At 35.0% G+C, this 20579-nt stretch overlaps 2 protein-coding genes across 8 annotated transcripts in view; both read left to right on the forward strand.

The window, feature by feature from the left end:
* The window catches only part of LOC131029222 (uncharacterized), a 31032-nt gene extending 10955 nt beyond the window's left edge, over nt 1-20077 (forward strand). The window contains exons 12-15 of one of the 7 annotated variants that reach the window (XR_009371949.1): nt 30-547; nt 1100-1172; nt 2733-2795; nt 14139-20077. Coding sequence is in view for 1 of the 7 variants with exons in the window: in XM_057959640.2 (XP_057815623.2) it covers nt 30-218 (189 nt within the window). In the remaining 6 variants the exon portion in view is untranslated. Of the gene's footprint in view, nt 1-29; nt 795-1099; nt 1173-2732; nt 4009-7700; nt 8300-14138 lie in introns of those variants that run through there. The other 6 variants (XR_009371950.1, XR_009102721.2, XR_009102719.2 and 3 more) reach the window with 6 other exon arrangements.
* LOC131029183 (uncharacterized) lies at nt 16320-16865 on the forward strand. The gene has a single exon (XM_057959577.2). It carries the CDS (start codon nt 16320-16322, stop codon nt 16863-16865), a length of 546 nt encoding a protein of 181 aa, XP_057815560.2.
* Nucleotides 20078-20579: the final 502 nt, after the last annotated feature.

Raw genomic sequence — 20579 nt, forward strand, 5'->3', positions numbered from 1 at the left:
TTTTGTTTGATTTGTATGTGATCAAACAGACAGTGAAAAGATTGCTGGTGAATATCAAACCGAAAGATATTGGCAGTCTTGTCCAAAGCTCTCCAGGGGAGGATCCCAAAATGTTGTCTAACTTCAAAGATCTCCTGGAAAGGATTTTTATTTTGGATCCTGATAAGCGTCTAACTGTATCGCAAGCCTTGAGTCACCCATTTATCACTGGCAAGTGAAACGGATTGCCAATATATGCACCAAATTCGCTGTTAAGTCAATTGGCTTCAATTGAGGTTTAGATTTTAATACAATGATATAGACATGGTCAATTGTTGTAAAATTTTCTGTTAATTGTTAGATGACAATGTGGCACATGATTTAGTGCTTTGCTTATTCTATTCACCTGATGATGGGATATTTATCCTGTGGTCTATCATCTTTTGCTGTACCCTGCCAAGCGCAAGCGGTATAGACTTGGCGTGGATGAACGGTGAAACAGATGGTGTTGGTGTGGAGCTCCTTTTCTACTGGGTGATTCTTTCAGTGGAATATTTCTGTTTCTATTGTAAGACAACTCGCCACAGGCGTTTTCCCCTTGTATAATGTTCCTGGTAGTAATTTTTTTGCAAGCAATGTTGCAACACAGTTGTATTCAATGGAAATATTTAGATATTACTTTTAAATAATTGATCAGTGGAGTATATGCTGCTATAGACATTGTGGTGTTACTGATAAATTGGATTTACATAGAATGACTTTTCAGCATATTCTGAGAAGTTATACCAAATTAAAATAAATATCTTCTTTTTTTACATGTTTCATGTAAAAATGACTCTTTGTTATACATAGTTTGAATTTAAACTTTATTTTGGAATTAGAAGAATTGCCTTGTTGAAGGTCTAATTGGGTCTTTCCTTATTGTCATGGAAATTAGTATTTTGTAGTTGATTTTCTTTGTTTCTTCTTATAGTTTTTAATATGATGTGTGCAACAACAAAAATCCTGGGGAGTCTAATAATGCTCAATCTGTTGATTTTCTTTGTTTCTTTTTATAGGTTTTAATATAATGTCTGATATTATAAGCGTCCTGGGGAGTCTAATTATATTTTTTGTTCAGGGTTGCTTTCAGGTTTCATGAGATAATGATAATCCATTCGGTGCTTTAAGTGCCAGGTAGCTGCTGCAAGAAGGTATCCTGTTCGATATTTAGCTAACTGGTGATATGGTTTTAAGTTTGTTAAGATTTCTTCTTGTGATGGATCTTCGATTTTGTACGTTTTTGTTATGGTGTAATTTATAGGTGGATTTACATGTTCTTGCATTAAAGATTCTTAGATTGTTTTGGAATTTTTACATTTATAGATTACTAGTTATCCAGTAGAATTCAATTTCAAAAGTCAAATAGTTGTAATGAAAATGCCAATATTCATCTGCAAAAGGTTTACACTAGCATTAGAATGCACAATTCTCCTGCAGCTAGTCTGATTGATCCATTGGTACTTTATTGAGAGCATTTGTATTCCCCAGGCTCCATCAGTATATAATCCTTTTTTGGCCTTCACAAAAAGGTGCTCCATGTGTGTGACACTTAATTGCATAGGCCTTTATTTGTCTTCAAAAAAAGGTGCTACATTTGTGTGAGGCACTTAAGTGTATAGGATCCTTTATTTGTCTTTACAAAAAGGTGCTACGTGTGTGTGAGGCACTTAAATGTATATGATCCTTTATTGATATTCACAAAAAGGTGCTACATGTGCGCGAGGCACATTACTGTAATGAACATGCCAATATTCATCTGCAAAAGGTTTACACTAGCACTAGAATACACAATTCTCCTGCTACTAGTCTGATTGATCCATTGGTATTTTATTGAGAGCATTTGTATTCCCCAGGCTCCTTCAGTATACGATCCTTTTTTTGCCTTCACAAAAAGGTGCTTCATGTGTGTGACACACTTACTTGCATAGGCCTTTATTAGTCTTCACAAAAAGGTGCTACATTTGTGTGAGGCACTCAACTTTATAGGATCCTTTATTTGTGTTCACAAAAAGGTGCTACATGTGTGTGAGGCACATAACTGTATAGGATCATTTATTTGTCTTCATAAATACATGTGAGGCACTTACTGTGTAGGATTCTTTATTTGTCTTTAAAAGAAGGTGCTACATGTGTGCATTATTATTATTTTTTGATTGATCATGTGTGTGCATTATTTAATTATATAGAAAGAAAATAAGACTGCTGTTATCTTTAATTACCTAAGAGTGCATGTATGTAACATTGGTTGATAACTTTTGAAGAATTTTGATGCTGATGCTATGCAAAAAATAACATCAATTGTATGATATGCAGAAGATGTAATCTCTTCTCCATTACCAATAACAGGTTTAGTTGAAATCATTAGAGGTTGAATACGAAATCTTAAATGAATAGGGTCAACTACATTTACTGCAGAAAATAACCATCATGCATATCATAGAGTATAAGACAAGTATCTTATGATTTCACAATAATTATATATTTTATTTTTACCTCCTTGAAACCTTTTGTGCACTGTCTGTGGCTGATGGCTGCATTGAGTATTAAATGATAGGTTGACATTTCTAATCACACTATCTGCAATAACTAAAGACAGTGCAGATTGCAAACTATTTACTTCAATTTTTTAGGTTAAACAAGCAACATTAGATGTCTGAATCTTATAATTGACATCTACATGGTATTTGATCTTCTTTTAGTTTTGATTGCAGAGTACAGTTTCATGATGGAGTCTTGTGGGTTTGAGAGTTTGCAACAATGCAACACAAAATACAGTAAGTAGCTAAGCATGATATAATCATTAGTACTGCTGGAATTTATCCTAAGTTGACTAGCTTAATCTAATGTTTCTGGGCTTCCTATATGCTATTATTTCTGGGAAAACTATGATAACTATCTTGTATAGAGTAGTTTTTTTATGTTATCCTTGTGACTTTTTGGTTGCCATGCTACTGTTGTTGTTTGCTTGTTAAAAACTCTTTCTGGTCTATACATTTACTTTATCTCAGTTAAAGTAAAAAACAAAAAAATGAGAGTATATATCTTGTTTAAACACTGCTTTGTCTGGTGAGCCTATGATACTAAAGAAGTGATGAACTAAATGGTGTTTTTTTCGTTTTCCCCACATTAAAGCCTTTATTATATCTACCTTGAGTACATCAAGAAGTTCATTTTCATTTTACATTACTAGAATTTGCTAAGAATTATCAATAAATGCTTATTTCTCCTTTTTCTATTTATTGCACTGAAATATTATCCTTAGCCTTTATTTATTGAGTTAATGTTGGACCAAACTTATGGTATTTTAATGACTTCCAATCTGTACTAAAAGAAGTAGAAGAATGATACGTGAGCATCCTTGGATGTGGGAATGGAAGCGTGCAAGGTTCTTGGATTTCAGGGTTTGCTAGAGTTAGGATGAGAAAAAACTTATAAAAATGATCCAGCATGAATGTTTCTGAACTAAACACACATTGATTTAAATTTTGGTTCTTGCCATTGTGTGGACTCTGGTTACATTGTCTGATTGGTTAACACATAATTTGCACATCTGCAAAGCCTAATTTGATTGGCCTATATCTTTTATCAGTTGGAGGGAGATGCAATTTATACAGGTAAATTCTTCATTCCGCTGTTTGTCTCTACAACTAGCTCACACGTTTGCATGACAATGTAGGATGCAGGTGTAATTGATGGAGTGAATGCAAGAAAGGTTACATACACACACGTGAATTGTCTATAAATTGTGGATGTTTACCTCAATGTCTTGTAATTGCAAATGTGCAAAATTGGATTAATATATTTGAATACCTTATAATACATAACAAACAAGTTTCAGTAGTCACCTTGTTTTGAGATTTTGAATGCAGAATCCAAAATTTGAATTTTCATATCCACAGCTCAAATCTGTTGTTTGAGATAGCATTTGTCTGTCACTTCTGTTGATATTTATAGCATTTGAAGGGAATTATGGTTTATTCTTCGGCAGTCTCTCTTCCTGGTGTACGTGCTTCAAAATGGGCCTGTGTGGTAAGTGTGTATATATGCAAGGAGAATAACTGTCCAAATTGACCTTATTTTCAACTAAGTAGCAATTAATACAATTATTGATAGAATTTAGAAGGGGTAGAGCGGGAGTACATTCTAGGAGGGTTGTGGCTGATGTGCAAGGCATTACTATGCAGTAATGGAATTAATTAATAATTGAAATGAAGTGGATAAGGGAAAAAGAGTCTTAACCAGGCAGACTTGTGTTTGTGTTGATATGTCACTTCGACCTAGATGATCCTATTGCTCAATTAAATTTTCTTTGGGTTCATGTCTTGTCTTATCAAACAATATTCCTTTGGTGAGTTTCCTTTGGACTTGGAGTTCCCTAGTTGTACATAGACAAACCTTCTTTGAATGCAGGCCCGAGAGGAAGAAATGTAGTGTTTCAATTGGGAATGGTAAGTGAGAAACTCTATAAATACATGTGAAAGCAAGCTGATTGGGACTTACGGCACTCTAAGACACCTGTTAAAGAATAAGTTTAAGGGTGTCATGTTCCTTTTCAGTCCACCACTATCCTGCGATGTGCTGAAAACTGGGAGCTGCAATGTGTCAACAACCCCTTCTCCACATTATCAATTAAATTTATATTTTTTATACATAACACCTCAAGTGAAAAAATATGCCAATAAGTTATGTGAAAGTGAAGGAAATAATGGAAGCAAAAATGAAAGTACATACCTCATTTTGCCTGGCTGACAATGAATGTATGCGAATCTTTTGTAAAATCTGATTGTATGTGCAATTTGCCTTTCATTGCATGTCATTTTATTATTTGAGAGTAGAAAAATGTGCTTTTTATTTTGTCATTCAAACTTTTGTGGCTTGGATGTCTTTCTGAAATAAAATCTAATGGGAACAAAATGTGAATTGTAAAGTTGGTATAGGTTTAAATCCAAAATTGCAGGAGGCCATAATGAAATTGTGTAAATGGCAACATTTTTAATGTGCAACAATTATATGTAAGTGTTAAAATTTGTAATTTGTAAATGACAATAATTAATGAGACTTGTGCTTTATCACCTCAAGGAAAAAGGGTTAAATGTGCCTGTAAGGTTTTGACAGAATGCTGAAGAGGTTGACTAGTTGATTAGTGCTGATAATTGTTTTGGTCTGTTTTTAGACAATTTCAGCTGTAGTTGAAATATATGATGATGCTTATGCAACAACTTGTCAATATTCGTTCTCTGTGCAAAATGACTGAAAAACTGGCAATGTGATGCTATAATAATGTCCTAATGATGTATAATAAAGGGAAAGGTCTGATTTTAGTCTCCAAGTCATACAATTTTACACCCAGGAGCCTACTTGCACTAAGAGGAGGACAAAAGGACAGCTGGCAGATGATTGAATAATAGATATGTACTTCAAGGGGATGGGTAATTTATGGACCACCAATGCAACTCTTAACAGAAGTGAGTCAGTCTATCAATCCCTTGAACCTAATGCATATACTTGAAAAATGGGCTCGGCATCTTATTCAAAGTTTCCAAACATCATAAGGAGAGAGGCTAACCCTCTCAGATAGGACAAATCAAATGAGACAAAATGGCAGTGGGCTTGATCATGACCTTGTGATGTGCATTAGTATGTAATAAAATAATTAAATAAAAAATGAACAAGGGCAAAGGGTTACCTCCCTGGGGATGTATTGGCACAGAGATCTCTGAAAAAAAGGTTTGATGGCTGCAGGTGAAGCTTAGAAGGATGGAAACACCAAGCAGCTGAATGTGCCTGAGATGCAGATATGCTCCACTTGTCTTCCTTTATTCTAGCTTAAGGCTTAAGTTATGGATTATATTGCTCACATGCTTGAAATAGTCAGCCTGCTAAATATTAAAGTAGGTCATATGGCCAATTTCAGCCTGCTAAATATTAACGTAGGTCATATGGCCAATTTCAAATGTAGTCCACATGGTTATCGATGGGAAAATGTAAAATGGCAGAAAAGAATAATAGCAAGAGGGGAGCTAAGGTGCATGCTAGGCCACCTAGTTATGATAAAGTCAACATGATTGCTCTTGGGCAGCCTTGAATGGGGGGTTGCAGTTAAGCCAATAAGAACTTTTACTATGTAAAGTGTTAGTGGTACCTTTTAGAACAATAGTTCACCAGTGACCACACTATGCATAATTTTGGCTACTTGACATTTTCTCCACAATATCTGGAAGTGATAACCTCAGTGGTAATTTGCTGTCTCCAATACAGGCACATTTTTATAATTTTTCAATATTAAGGTTCCAACATGTTATTTTTTTTGATTGGTAAGGTTCCAACATGTTATTGATCCAATATTTGAGATGGTTTTGGATCAGGTATTAAACTTAGGTTTATTTGTTATCTCAAAATCATCAAGTAATATGTTGACATTCAATATGATTAAAATTTAGATGGTACTAGATAAATTGTATAGAATTAGGTTTTAGGTGTCAAATTCACACGAAGATGTGAAGGTGGGATATATAAAGTAAATCCATTATAAATCTCTATTTGAGTGTTGTAATGATAAAATTATTAGTTGTTTAAATTCTGTACGGTTTTTCTTGAACTAGCTTCATTTGAACTTTATTCTCTGAAGCTGGGTTTTTGGGTCAACTTTTCTGTATTTTTTGGATTTCAGTCACCAGTGTTTCAAGCTCTTCTTTTGTCTTCCAAACCCAAAACCTCTTGATATGATGAGCTTTGTTTTCAGGAGTTTGTAATATATGTACACAGAAAATTTATCCAATAATTGTAATTGGAAAGAGCATTCTGTTGTTGTAGCTACCAGAGTTGCCAGAAACTCTTTTGTCCCTTCTCGGGAGCACGTTTCCCCGTATCCATTCTCGTTTCTGAAACGGATATGTATCCAATACAGCCCAGATACACGTCGAATATTGTACCCACGCATGCCCAAAAATCCTAGATTTCCAACCATGCTAAATACTAATGTGATCTGATTTTTTTAAAAAACTGACGTAAATCTTCCTAAATTTAATTTTAAAAAACTTCATTAATGTATTTTAAAAAAAAAATGGTATTAACAAAACCTACACCAAATGAGAAAGACAAATGAAATGTTTTTCTATTTCAGTGACCCATTTTTTGGGTTATCTTCCAATGCAACTCTTCTATTTTTGCATATTGTAAAAGGTTAAATCAACTTATCATTATTTATGTAGAAATTATGTGTCTATATTGCTTTTGAAGTAATGAAAATCTCCTCGAATAACTTAGAAAATTGTGTTAAATATATGTGTATGTGTTTTTTATAAATGACGTGTCCAGCCGTATCCATATTGGGGGTCTTAAAAAATAGCCGTATCCGTATCGGATACCGTATCCGTGTCCATGCAACTTTGGTAGCTACAGTACAATTTTGAAATTTATATCATGCACTGTTGATGATTGAACTTTGAACCACTCCTATCTACAACCTACTCATCTGTAAATGGGTAGAATGTTCCCAATGCATATAATTTTGAAAGATTGACTTCATCATCAAATATGGAGTCTTTGTGAGTAATAATAGAAGATTGGGAAATTTGATGATATAATTGAAGGTCTTAATAAAGTTTTTTTTTTTTTTTTTCCATTGCCTGGTAAACTTTTTAACGTGATTGGCGATGCTGGCATGACACGCCCTCCAGCTCCACGTGAAACACTTTTGACCTGGAGCTATGAACCGGTGAGGCCACACCTCATCCCCACACTTCACTTGTTCAAACCCACGAGCACAACGGCCCAGCGAAGACACAAGGCCTGCGTGCACAATGGCCCAGCAGGGGTTTGAACCTTGGTGGCCGCTTCACCAACGAAGTGTTTTAACTGCGATACTACATGTCCGAAGACCAAAGGTCTTAATAAAGTTGAACAATTGTCAGAAGCCCAATTTATTCAAAAATTGAACAGACACTGGACAATATTTTCTGGAGGCCTTTTGGAGATCAAACTATTGTAATGCATGTTTACAATTAGTTTGTATGTGGCAGTTTCAAACACAGTACAAGATTATTCATATTAGAATCTCTATGCACTATCAAATAGGAAGCATCATTCTCATGTTGAAATCTAGACAAAGTCATTTGATGCGTAGTACCAATTTCTGATTAATCTGTAAATTACAGGTCTTACCAGATTGAATTTATCATTAATCTGGAGTAATCTGCAATCCTACTTATGTTGTAATTTTTGTGCTTGTTTAGAACTTGGAAATTTGCAAAAGAATTTATGTCTTTGACTTTTTTAAGTTTTAATTGCTTGTGTTCACAGCATGGTTGAGCAATTTGTGACATGAACGGATCGTCTTTGGGTAAGATGCAGTACTTGTAGTGATTGTCTGTGTGCACTTGGTTTTTAATAGCTTTCGTTAATTGCATGATTGAGCAACTTGTGATCTCAATAGATTATCTTTGGGCCAGATGTGATACTTGCAGTGATTGTCTCTGTGCACCATCACATGTAGTTTCTCATAAATGAAAGAGTTCCAAATTACTTGATTGCAAGTTTTTTAATGAAAACTATTCAGTGCACATTTTGAGTGAGAATTGTTTCCTTTGCACAATCAGATTCATTAACCTCAATTTCATAACGTAGCTATAGAATAATTATCAAACGTGTCAGTTCTGACCACAGCATCAATTTTGGCCTTCTTTATCTCTTTGCCCTTTGTAGGAGTTTGGGGGAATCAATTCAGAAATTCAAAAACAGTTATTAAGTATCTTATTCAATATTAGCACTATAACCATCAACACATCAAACAAAAACACATAAACACATCAACACCAAATATATGTGGAAAACCCAAACAGAGAAAAATCCACAGTGAGAATCAAACTCACAATATGCATAACAATGTTTACAACATTTTAGGCTTGTAGCCAAGGAGCACCAACACTTAAAGGACTTGCAGAATTAAGGTGCATTAGCTTAGGCAATATACAAAAGGACTTGTGCAGCTGAAGAACGCTTCTTCAGGACAATATATAAATTGTTGCCGAAGGATTCACTGTTGAATGAAATAGCTGAATTGAAAATGAGAAGGATTCTCCTGATTATGAAATTGCCCTTGAACAATAATCAAACAACCAATAACATGGTAAACATGTTTGATAATCTCCACTGTCACAACAATTTGTTTAGCAGAATATATCAGCTTCAAAGCTCTTCTCAAACTGACATCCGCATCACCACAAAATCAAATCTGTCTGCAAATCATTCGCATACACTTATCACACAATTCACTTCTCATCCATACTCAATTCATCCTTCCAAACCCTATATATGAGATACACCATTGAAATTTTAATCAGGGGTCAGCCAAAACAGAGTAAGCAACATTACACAAAATAAGCCACCCAGACCAAACATATCATAATACATCATCCCATGAACAATCCGACAATCTGCACACGCCAGCACATACTCCAAAAGACGTTACATAATATAACTTGTAGATATGATCAACTAGTTGGCCATATAATCACTTCCGATGCAAAATACTCCATGCGGATCTCCACAAACCAAAGTGAGACTTCAAAAATCACCTCAACACATCTTCCAGCATATATTTGGACCAAAAGAACATGATCCACTAAACAACAATGCAATTAACAACATATTTGGAGGGCACCAAAAACACTCCAGACCACCCTGAATATAGGATGACACAACCAACACCAAAAGTCTAAAAGAGTATCTAGAGCAAATTCTATCTAGATAGCCAAGGTTTGACAAAGCATATGCAGACCAATATCCATCTGGATAACCAGGTTTGACATCAATGACAGCCATGCAAGTTCATGCTTGTAACAGTTGTTACCTTGACATATCTTGTTGATAGTTGATTCAATGGCTATTCATAATGACTTTGCCCTGTTGCATTTCCATAATAATTCCCAAGTGGAATAAATCTGTGAAGATCATGCAAATTCCTTGTATCATGTCAGTTAGATGGGAACTGATATGGTATTGGGTGTGGATATGGTATCAGGCATGCGTGCTCCACAATTTCAAAGATGCTGATACATTTATGGGAATTAAAGAAATATATAAATATTAATAATTTTAATTTATATATTTAAAGGCTTAGAAGAACATTAAACATATTTTATTTATATTGTTTATATATTATTAAATAGGTTTAATACTTTTTCTTTTATTATCTCTGTTTACTTTTCTTTACCATGTTCGGTTTTTTTTTGTCGATTTTACAGTAGGCAGATGGTATGACTTTGCAGCCTGTTTGAGAGGGAGTGTACTTATGTTTTGGGAAGCAAAATGTAGTTGTGTGTGGAAAAACTTTTTCTGTTGCCAAGGTAGGAAGAGGATTTAAAATGATGCAAATAAATATAACCACAAAAGCTGCATGCATGGTGTTGAAAATCTTATTTTTTCTACTCTTTTTATTTGTATAAATGTTGCTTTGATTTGTTGTCTTCAGTTTCTTCAATATTTGTGGTGCATGAGCTAGCACTATTTCTTATGTTATCTCTGTATACTTGTATTATACCAAATTGGACTTAAAAACTTTTTTTGAGATTTCCTGTATTCTGTAGTATGAGCTTTTGGCCAGATTGGTACTTAAAAATTTGCCTACCCATTGAGGGTGAATGTGCATACAAATCTGGGAGGCATTTGTCTTAGGAGTATATGTCAAAACACTAAGTGTTGCCAATTTAGGAAGAGTAGCAACAGCTAATTCTAGAAAGGAGTTAAACAGTTTCAAACACAGATCAATGCAAAACAATTAATGTAAGCTGCATGCATGGTGTTGAGTACAATTAATAAGATACCAGTATATACAGAAATTTCTTGTTCCATTTTTCATACACTCTAAATTTGTATCAACAGTATTCAATGGTAGAGGTAAAGGTTATGTAAGCATTGAGATCGAAGTCCAGTGGTGCAAAGCTTGAACAAAAAAATTTAAATTGAGGAAAATCTGCTTTTCTGTGATCATGCAATGGGATTCAAAATGGCATCTGGATTGACAGTGTGATATGCACAACCTTTACCTTTGACTACAGCTGATACCAATCAGATAGTATGAATTATGAAGCAGGAACTAATAGTCTACGCAATAAAATGTAAATAAACAAGATTTAACTTGTGTAACTGTAAACCGACAATGGGATCTCATACGCCACACCTTCACATATAGTATCCTCCCATCCGCCCCTGCGCTGTGGAAGTAAGCATTTGTCAGATCGTGGATTACTGGAGGGCGGGAACTTTAGACCCCCAAAATTATATCCACCCACCCAAGCAGGCGGGCTCAACCTTTTCACCGTGCATACAGATTCTCGATCCAAAGGTCCCTCCCTTTCTATCTACAACTTGGCTGCCCGACCCCCTACCCACTATTGAAAGGGGGTAGTTCCCTTTATTAATTTGCAAAATAGGATTACATTATGGATAGTAATTTCAAAAGAAAATGATCTCGACACCAAGATCTATCACCCTGTTGGCTTTTGCCTGAGAAAACAGATTTGGATTCACTTCGATGAGTTGGATCAGAGCAAATATGTTATCCTTTTCCATACCCAACTTGAACTTCGACCAGGTGGAGCACACGATCCCCTTCTTCCCTTGCTTCTCCTAATCAAAAGTTCTGGCTAGTAAATTAGATACAATACCTTCGTTAATTTCATTTAATGCATGGAGTGTTGCAAGCTTGGGAGGAAATTTACTGGAGAGATAAGGCACACAAGGTTTGGCTAAAAGATAGAGACTCGAAACAAAAAAAATTCACGCCTCTTCTAATGATCTCAAAAGCAAGAATGGAATCGAGGGTACAATGAAGGAGGATGTGACAAACCTTCAAAGAAATGGTGAAATTGCACAAGAAGCTGCTGAATACTTAAGCAAATTATTGGGGGGTAACGAATGTGATCTACCAAGGAATGTTGAGTCTTTTCTAGATCATATCCCCAAATGCGTAATCAAGGATGATGATAGGATGTTAAATGAAGGTATTATTAGAATATTTAATTATATTTTAGTCACCTATATTTAGTTCCTTGTTTAATGGTCATTTAACTTTTAAGCTTTATTTAGCATTTAGCTTTTTCTTTTTAGTTAATTAGCTTTTTAAGCTCTATTTAGTGTTTAGCTTTTTAGTAGTTCACTTTAAATGACTTGTTCTTAATTTAGAATGTCGTCCTTGTAATCTCTTTATATACGCTTGCATATTGTTGAATAGATTATCCGATTATTGAATCTTTCATTCAATTTATTTTTCATGGTATTAGAGCAGGTCGATGGGATTCTTTAAAGTTTGGTGAATTTTTTAATAAATATTCATGGCCTTCTTTCTGGAGCCAGATTTTTTTAATTGTTTTTTTTAATAAAAAACGATTTTGCTTTTTTGAAGGCTTTTTGAGGGTTTCAAGGGTTTTTGGTTCGTGGGCGAATTTCTTTGTATTGGGCAGCAGTTCATGTTTTTTTTAGGGTTTTGGAGATTTTTCGAGCCTGCAAAATGGAGGTTTTTTTTTTGCAGATTGAAATATTTTCTAGGGTTTTTGCAATTTTCGATTAGGGTTTTAACCCTTCAGTTCAAGTTGAAATTTTATTCTGATTGCAGATTCTTGGTGGGTTTTTCGAGACCTCAACTAGGTCGTCGTAAAATTTTTCAAGGTGCATCGTTTTTCGTGCCTCAATTTTTGAGCCGTTGGATTTGCATTTTGATTTCAGATTCTTTGTGGGTTTTTTGAGAGCTTTTTTGGGTTGGTCTCATATTTTTTTGGGTGCCTTGTTTTCCGTGCCTCAAATTTTGTGCTAGTGTATTTGCCTTGGAATTTAAAAAGTCTGCAATTTTTGCTAATTCTGTGGACGTCAGGATTTTTGGTGTTTTTTGGGCACCGTTTATGCTATTTTAAGTTTATAGAAATTTTTTAATTTCTGGGTTTCTTCCAAACCTTGAAATTCGCGCCTTGGAATTCGTGCCAAAATTCTCCTCTAGGGTTTCAGATTTTTTGTGCAGCTACTTCTATTCTGATTTTTGAATCAGATTCTTCTGTCTCATGCTTTCACTAGGTTGACCTCGTTCAACCTCCATTTTCGTGATGGCATCTTTGACCAACATCATGTTGGAACACAGACAAAAGTTCAACAACTGCCACAACATCTGGAAACAGTGCATGTTCACGATATCTGAATATCGTTGCCTTGATCAGATTGATTTAGGCCAGACCTTGTCCTACAAGTCCCAGGGTTTTCACGTTTTTTTCCTCAAAAATTGTTCGTAGGGTTTAGAATTTTTTTCCTTAAAAATTATTATCTGTCATCTGCAAAGCATGTGTGGGTTTTCTAATTTTTCACCATAAAAAATCATGGGAGGGTTTTGCTTGATTTTTTCCTCAAAAATCAAGGTTTTACCATGTGATGTCTGGTATTATACCACGTGATGTTGTCTGGTGTTTTCCCGCGCGATATCTGATGTTTTACCGTCTTATGTTTGGTGTCTTATAACGTGATGTTTTGGGTCTTGCCATGCGAAGTTTTAGGGTTTTGTTCAATTTTTCCTCAAAAATCGATTTAGGGTTTTTTACCATTTTTTCCACAAAAATGATGATTTGTATCTTCAATTTTGGAGGGTTTGCCGATTTCCTCGAAATCATGGTTTTAAGTTTCAGTTTGGTTACCCAATGTCAGGTTGGATGGATTCTGGTTATTCTTGGTCATTAACACTTTTCAGATCCAGGGAGGGTCTCCATTGTTGTAGAGTGTTATTTTCATTTATGATCAAAAGATCTATAGTGTCTTCTGTAGGGTAGTTAGTAGATAGAATGACCATTAAGGGACGGTATTAGAATATTTAATTATATTTTAGTCACCTATATTTAGTTCCTTGTTTAATGGTCATTTAGCTTTTTAGTTAATTAGCTTTTAAGCTTTATTTAGCATTTAGCTTTTTCTTTTTAGTTAATTAGCTTTTAAACTTTATTTAGCGTTTATCTTTTTAGTAGTTCACTTTAAACGACGTGTTCTTAATTTAGAACGTTGTGCTTGTAATCTCTTTTTATATGCTTGCATATTGTTGAATAGATTATCCGAATGTTGAATCTTTCATTCAATTTATTTTTCAGGTATCACATGAGGAGGTCGAAATGGGTACATTCCAACTTCGTTTGGACAAATCTCCTGGTCTGTATGGGTTCCCAACTTCATTCGATCACAAATGTTGGCACTTCACTAGTAAAGACATGTGAAATATAGTGAAAGATTTTTCGGTGAAGCACATGTTTGTGAAAAATATAAACACCATTGCGATCACACTCATTCCAAAGAAAGAGGATATCCTGACTAATACAAACTAATCTTGTTATGTAACACGATATACAAGATTGTCTTGAAAGTGCTTGCCAACCGATTATATAAGATATCAATTAAGGTAATATCAAAGGAGTAGAATGGATTTATTCTTGGTAGGGAAATCATTGGTAGTATTATTGTTTCTATTGAAGTGGTGCACTCAATGGTAACTGGAAAATAAGGGGATGTTAATCAAATTAAACGTAAGGTGTATGACAAAGTGAACTAGAATTTTTTATGATGTGGTTTGGTTAAAAGAATAATTGGTTAGAAATGGGGCTCTATTTCATGTCTACCATTAAGTACTCTAGAATAGTGAATGGTTCCTTTTGTGGATTCTTTGATGCAACAAATGGTTTGAGACAAGGGGATCCATTGTCTCCTTTCTTATTCGTCATTATGGCCGAATCATTAGGGTATCAAAGTTGCAGAGGAGCTAGATCCTATGGCACACAATTTGTGGATGATATTGTGTTATTTGGAGAGGCAAATTTGAAGGAAGTTGCTGTGATAAAGAGCATGCTAGAGGAATATACTAGCGTGTCCGAACAGTTGATGAACAAAGAGAAATTCACTATAATATTCTTCAACACAAAAACACCATTGCAGAGAAAATTTGTCTCTCTCCTGGGTTTTCAGATCACAAGCCTTCCTACCAAACACCTTGGAGCACCTTTAATTTCTGATATATTTAAGTCCATTCACTGGGAATAAACTGTAAATAATTGCAGAAATAAAGTTTAATCGTTGATTGGCAGAATCACAATGATCAAATTGGTTCTTGTCGCTGTCCCCATCTATGTAATGTCGTGCTTTTCAATAACTTAAAAGTGAAGCTAATCTGGAGAGTTGCCTGAAGAAGAATTGGGATGGTGCCAAAGAAGATAAATGTACCCCATTCATTCCTTGGGAAAAGACATGCTTAAGGAAGCAATCAGGTGGAGCTGGACTACAAAGAATGAAGGATCAAAACTTGGCACTAAGTGTCAAGTTGACATGGAAAATTTATTACGAGCCAGACAAGTTATGGTGCAAGATATTGCAAGCAAAATACTTAGATTGCTAGGACTTCAAAAGAATATTAATGATTGGGAACTCATTGGGGGGCTTGGTTATCTGGCGGTTCTTATGGGAGAGTATAAGATTAATAACAAACCACTTAACATGGAAGATAAATAATGGAAGAAATGTTGCATTTTGGGAGGACTCGTGGAGCGGAATGCCTCCATTAGCAAAATTAGATGAAGCAGGGAATTATATTGGGAATATCAAGGAGATACAAGACTCGAAGGTTAAAGACTATCTAGTAAAAAGCTCAGTGTGTTTGGGGGAACATCATTCCTAGATTGACTTTGTGTAATTTTCGATATCGGAGAAGCTCAAAGGTGAATTAAATTCTACACTTGGACAAAGAAAGGTAACAATCAATGATAGGGAGGATGAGATTGTTTGGTGTGGGTCCAAGACTGGTGAGTATTCTGTCAAATTAGGATATGAGATAAAAAATGTCATGAATGCAGATTCATCTTGGTCAGCTTGATTCTATTTGCATTATGTGGTTCTCCCTAAAGTTGGCATATTCCTATGGGTTGCATTATGTAAAAGGATATTAACTGTGTAAAGATTAAAAACAATCGGGATTTAGGACCAAGCATATGCTCCCTTTGTCGACAGGATTGTGAGATGCTGGACCATGTGTTACTGAACTGCCCCTTTTCTACTCAATGTTGGGAATGGATTTTGTTTGAGCTATGATGGTGTGGCCTGAGGCAAGAAGACTTTTTAGACTTTATCAAGAGTTGGGCCTTCAAGGAAAGGAAATGCATTTTGGTTGTGTGTTTGGATTGATGCCCCTTCTATGGTTGCTTGGCACATATGGAAGGAGAGGAACAAGTGTGTCTTAAACGACTCTTTTGTGGAGGTGGAGGAAATCACAAGAAGAATGAAGATTGCAAATGCCAAATAATTTTTTGAGGTCAGACACAGTTTTCACAACTGGTGATGAGGAACTGCAAAAGAAGTGGCCAGATTTCAAAACGCCAATAGGCACTATAGAAGACAAGAAGCAGAGCAAAAGGGAAGTTAGATATAACCATCTTGAACATGGAAAATATAAGTTGAATTTTGATGGGGCTGCCAAAGGCAACCCTGGTCAAGCTGGGACGGGGTGTATAATAAGAGACCATAATGGAGACTGTGTATGGGCAATATCAAGGAAGATTGGTTCTGATACTAACAACGAAGTGGAGATGGAGGCAATCACGATGGGTCTACAACTATGCAGAGCAAAAGGTATTGGCAACATTGACATTGAGGGTGATTCACAGTTATGTATACAAGCAGCAATAAAAAAGGAAATTCATAATTGGAATCTCAAAGGCTGGTTACAGAAGATTGGAGAGCTTTTGAATGAATTGAAGGAATACTCTCTATCACATGTATATAGGGAAGCAAATATATTTGCTGACCGGCTAGCAAATCATGTAGTTTATCAAGAATAGATTGATTTTCGGAGTAATAACTAAAAACTTAACGGATTGGGAGGGGCTTTTGGAAATAATTGAAGATGAAAAATAGTCAAAGAATGTGAGGCGGGGTTAATGACACCAACCTCGTGTATCAAAAAGACTAAATGATTGAATAGGATGCACTCTAATGTCAAAATGACTGACTGATTGAATGGGATGGGCTCTAATGTCAAAATGATTCTTACACTCGATAATGTGAATTGATCTCAGTTGGAGTAATATGGCCCCATATCCCTTAAATTGATCTGCGGGACATTGAAAAGAACAAAGGCGATCATAATTGTCGTATGGACATAAGATATTGTCAAGTTGGATTCTGTGTACATAAGATCTTACTCCCGGATCACATTAGGAGCTGACCCTTTGGAAAGTATGGGGGAGACTGGGTTACTCTTCTCCTCTCTATAGTGCCAGGCATACTATATGGAAGATTTATGGGATTGAGAAACCAAACAATATATAAAATGAATGATACATGGAGATTCAAATCAATAAAAATCAATGAAAGTCTGAAAGGAGAAGTCTATTGACAGGATAAGAGGGATGGCAGAGATATGGAAGATCAGAATGATGATTCATATATGGAATATTATCTCGGGGTTCACAGAAAAGTTAATAAATAACAGGCTGAGAATGGGAATTGTGGGTGAGTGTAGCAGAATAAGTGGACTGAGAAGGATGGTGCTGGTTTTTGGAGTTGAATGTTCTTGTGTGGAGGTGACCAAAGATGAGCAATGTAGACATCTCTTCCTATGTGGCAATGACCAAATCATGCAGGGTATATTCCACATGATTGGAGGTGGTTTCGGTGGACAGAGGCATGTCCACGATCTACTGATATACATGCACTTTTTCTCCACGATTATTCAAGCATTGGTTTCTAAAGATTGGGGCAGATGTTTCAATAGTCTTAAATCTGTGATTTATTTAATGTTATATATAAAAAATATTATATATATTAATTATATATTATGTTATATTTATATTTACTATTTATCTATACTTATTTAATATTTATCTATAATTATTTAAATATATGTTTACCATTTTATTTTATTTTATCTATCTATTGTTAAGCACTGCCTAATGGGGCAGCTCCCATATAATAAATTAAAAAAAAAAAACAGACTCTGCATCAACCCCAAAATGGGTGTGCCATATTAAAATAAATTGAATCTATTAAATATATATATATATATATATATATTCTCGTACCATACCCAAGTTTTTCTTTTACTGTACTGCTCACCACACCAAGTTCCAGTACCTGTACCCACACCTGTACCAAAATTGACAACTTATATATATCGTCATCTTAGTTGCTTTGAGAGAGATAAATTATTAATGCAGGATAAAATATCAAATTGGAGCATCTTGTCATTTCTGGATCTGAACAGCAATTGAAGAAATTTGTTGAAACATTTAATTCTCTGAATTCATGGCAAAAGAGAGTTGTTGGGGAAGGAAAAAGGCTTATTTTGAGCGGTGTGGGAAAGTTTACTAGTGAGAGAGACATAGTTTGGCGGATATGCAAGAAATATTTGGAGGTTTTTGTCTTTTGATGCATACTGTGACATCAAAATATGCTTATCTTTGGAGGATGCACAGGTTTCTGACAGCAAAGTGACATCTCTTTCTGTGAATGAATTCTTCTGTCTGGATTGTTTTAAAGCGTAAATATGTCTCCATATTGATATCTCTCAATGTCCTTTACATAGATTTTTCGAAATATAGGTATGCTAGTAAATACAGCAATGGAAAATTGACTTTTGGTTCAAGTACTGTTGACGATTTACAGAAAGATGACACAGGTCAAAGGTTCAACTAGTTTTTAATACAGATGTTTATATACTCACATGTTGCTTTATGCAATATACAGTACAGGTAATGGCTGTTATTGTGTTAGTGGCATTGTGTTTCTATTAACATTTTACCTCCTGGTTTACTTAGACTTTATATTTTCTCATTTTTGGGGGTTCTGTTCTTTGAGATTTCTGTTCCAAGCTCTCTATGATTTTTCCTGTTGTCATAGTAACAAAATTCTGAAGTCAGCTATAAACCTAGTACATTTTTCTGATCAAGGATTTAGGGGTTTTGGTTTTCCAGGGATGATTAGACCTAGAAGGAAACCGTACTCATAGAGGATGGATGAAAGATCATGGTATAAATCAAGGATGAATCTGTCTGTCACCACACACTAAATATTTGAGAATAATTAAATGGGTCATGACGTCTGTGGTGCAAATGTTTAAACTAGTAACTTAAAATTTTAAAGAGGATTTGAAGATTACTTTGTTAAACGAAATGCATTTACCTATTTGTCAATGCTTAAATTGTTCTGCTATACATCAATTGTGATTGCTATTGAGCATTAATGTTATATGGATCTGAAACATAATTCTTGAGGAAACTGTTTACTTCTTCTTGTGGACCATACTAGAACACATTGCAGGAATGACTCGGTACAGATTGGGGATGCTTTCTTCTAAAGGGTGAATGCAATTATTGGATCTGGACCAATCATAAATCTTAGTTAGTGCACATCTAATATATAGTTTGTAAAATGTGGTGAGGTAATTTGTTCGTTTCAACAAGGGATTGAAGTTGAAAGCTGAAAATTCAAACTTGAAATTTTTAGGAGCATTGACAGATCAATTTTAAACGTTTATGCAAATCTTATCTATGTTTGTAGAGTTGAAATGTTTTCGTCTTCACATGGACTATTGCTTGCAAATATTTGCAAGATTGAATACGTTGAGATGGTAATCCCTTACTTTTAGAGGACAATAACATCCAAGGAGAATGCCTTTGGTGAGCAGCAGAAGGTTTGCAAATAAGCAAGAAGCACAAAACTTTCCTGATGACAAAGTTTGGATTATGTCTGATTTATGAGGCATTTGTTGAACTACACACATTCCTTCTGCAGATGGAGTCATTTTCCATTTGGTCACCAATGGGTACGTTTAATGTAGCTGTTTATTTTTCTCAAAGTCAGCATGCATTTTGTTGCTAGTAAAAGGGTTTTAGTTAAATTATACACTTGAGGTTACTTCACTAGAATGCTGAATTCTTGGCATATCAAGAACATAACTTTACATGTACAGGGCACAGGAATGCTCTGTGATTAATGATATAAACTGAATGATCACAGTTAAATATAATTCAAGTTCATATTATCTTCTGCATATTTTTTGTGTTTTTCTATTATGCCAAGTCGTTTTTGAGAGTGGAGTAGGATTAAATTAGTCTATGTTTAAATTAATGAAATTTAGGATTTCTTGCTTTAATACTTGTTGACCTTTGTCTAAAATTTATGGAAGAGGACAGGTATGTGAGTTCTTTTCACTCGTACAAAGAGCAGTGCACTTAAATTTTATCTTTGTCCTACTAAAAATATTTAAAACAACACCCTGATCAAATGATTTGTAGTGAGGAAAGTTTGCTCATTCCTGAATGTACATTGTATCTGATACAACTGTTAAGAGTGTTGTTACGACTGCATGTATCTGAATATCTTGTGTGACAAGAAGGTACACGTTAATTACATCACACGAATATAGTGTCGCTTAGTTATTGCTTACCAGTTTTACTATAATGTTATCAATGGCACAATTCGAAGTATGTGAGTTTCATGGGTCCAAATTGATTGTTTACATGTAAGTGAATACTTGTTAGGTTTGCAGGTTT

The sequence above is a fragment of the Cryptomeria japonica genome, chromosome 3, assembly GCF_030272615.1.
Source record: "Cryptomeria japonica chromosome 3, Sugi_1.0, whole genome shotgun sequence".
Taxonomy (NCBI): domain Eukaryota; kingdom Viridiplantae; phylum Streptophyta; class Pinopsida; order Cupressales; family Cupressaceae; genus Cryptomeria; species Cryptomeria japonica.

Coding starts and splice junctions, on each gene's coding strand:
- LOC131029183 (XM_057959577.2), top strand. CDS start 16,320: ATGCCAAATAATTTTTTGAGGTCAGACACAGTTTTCACAACTGGTGAT.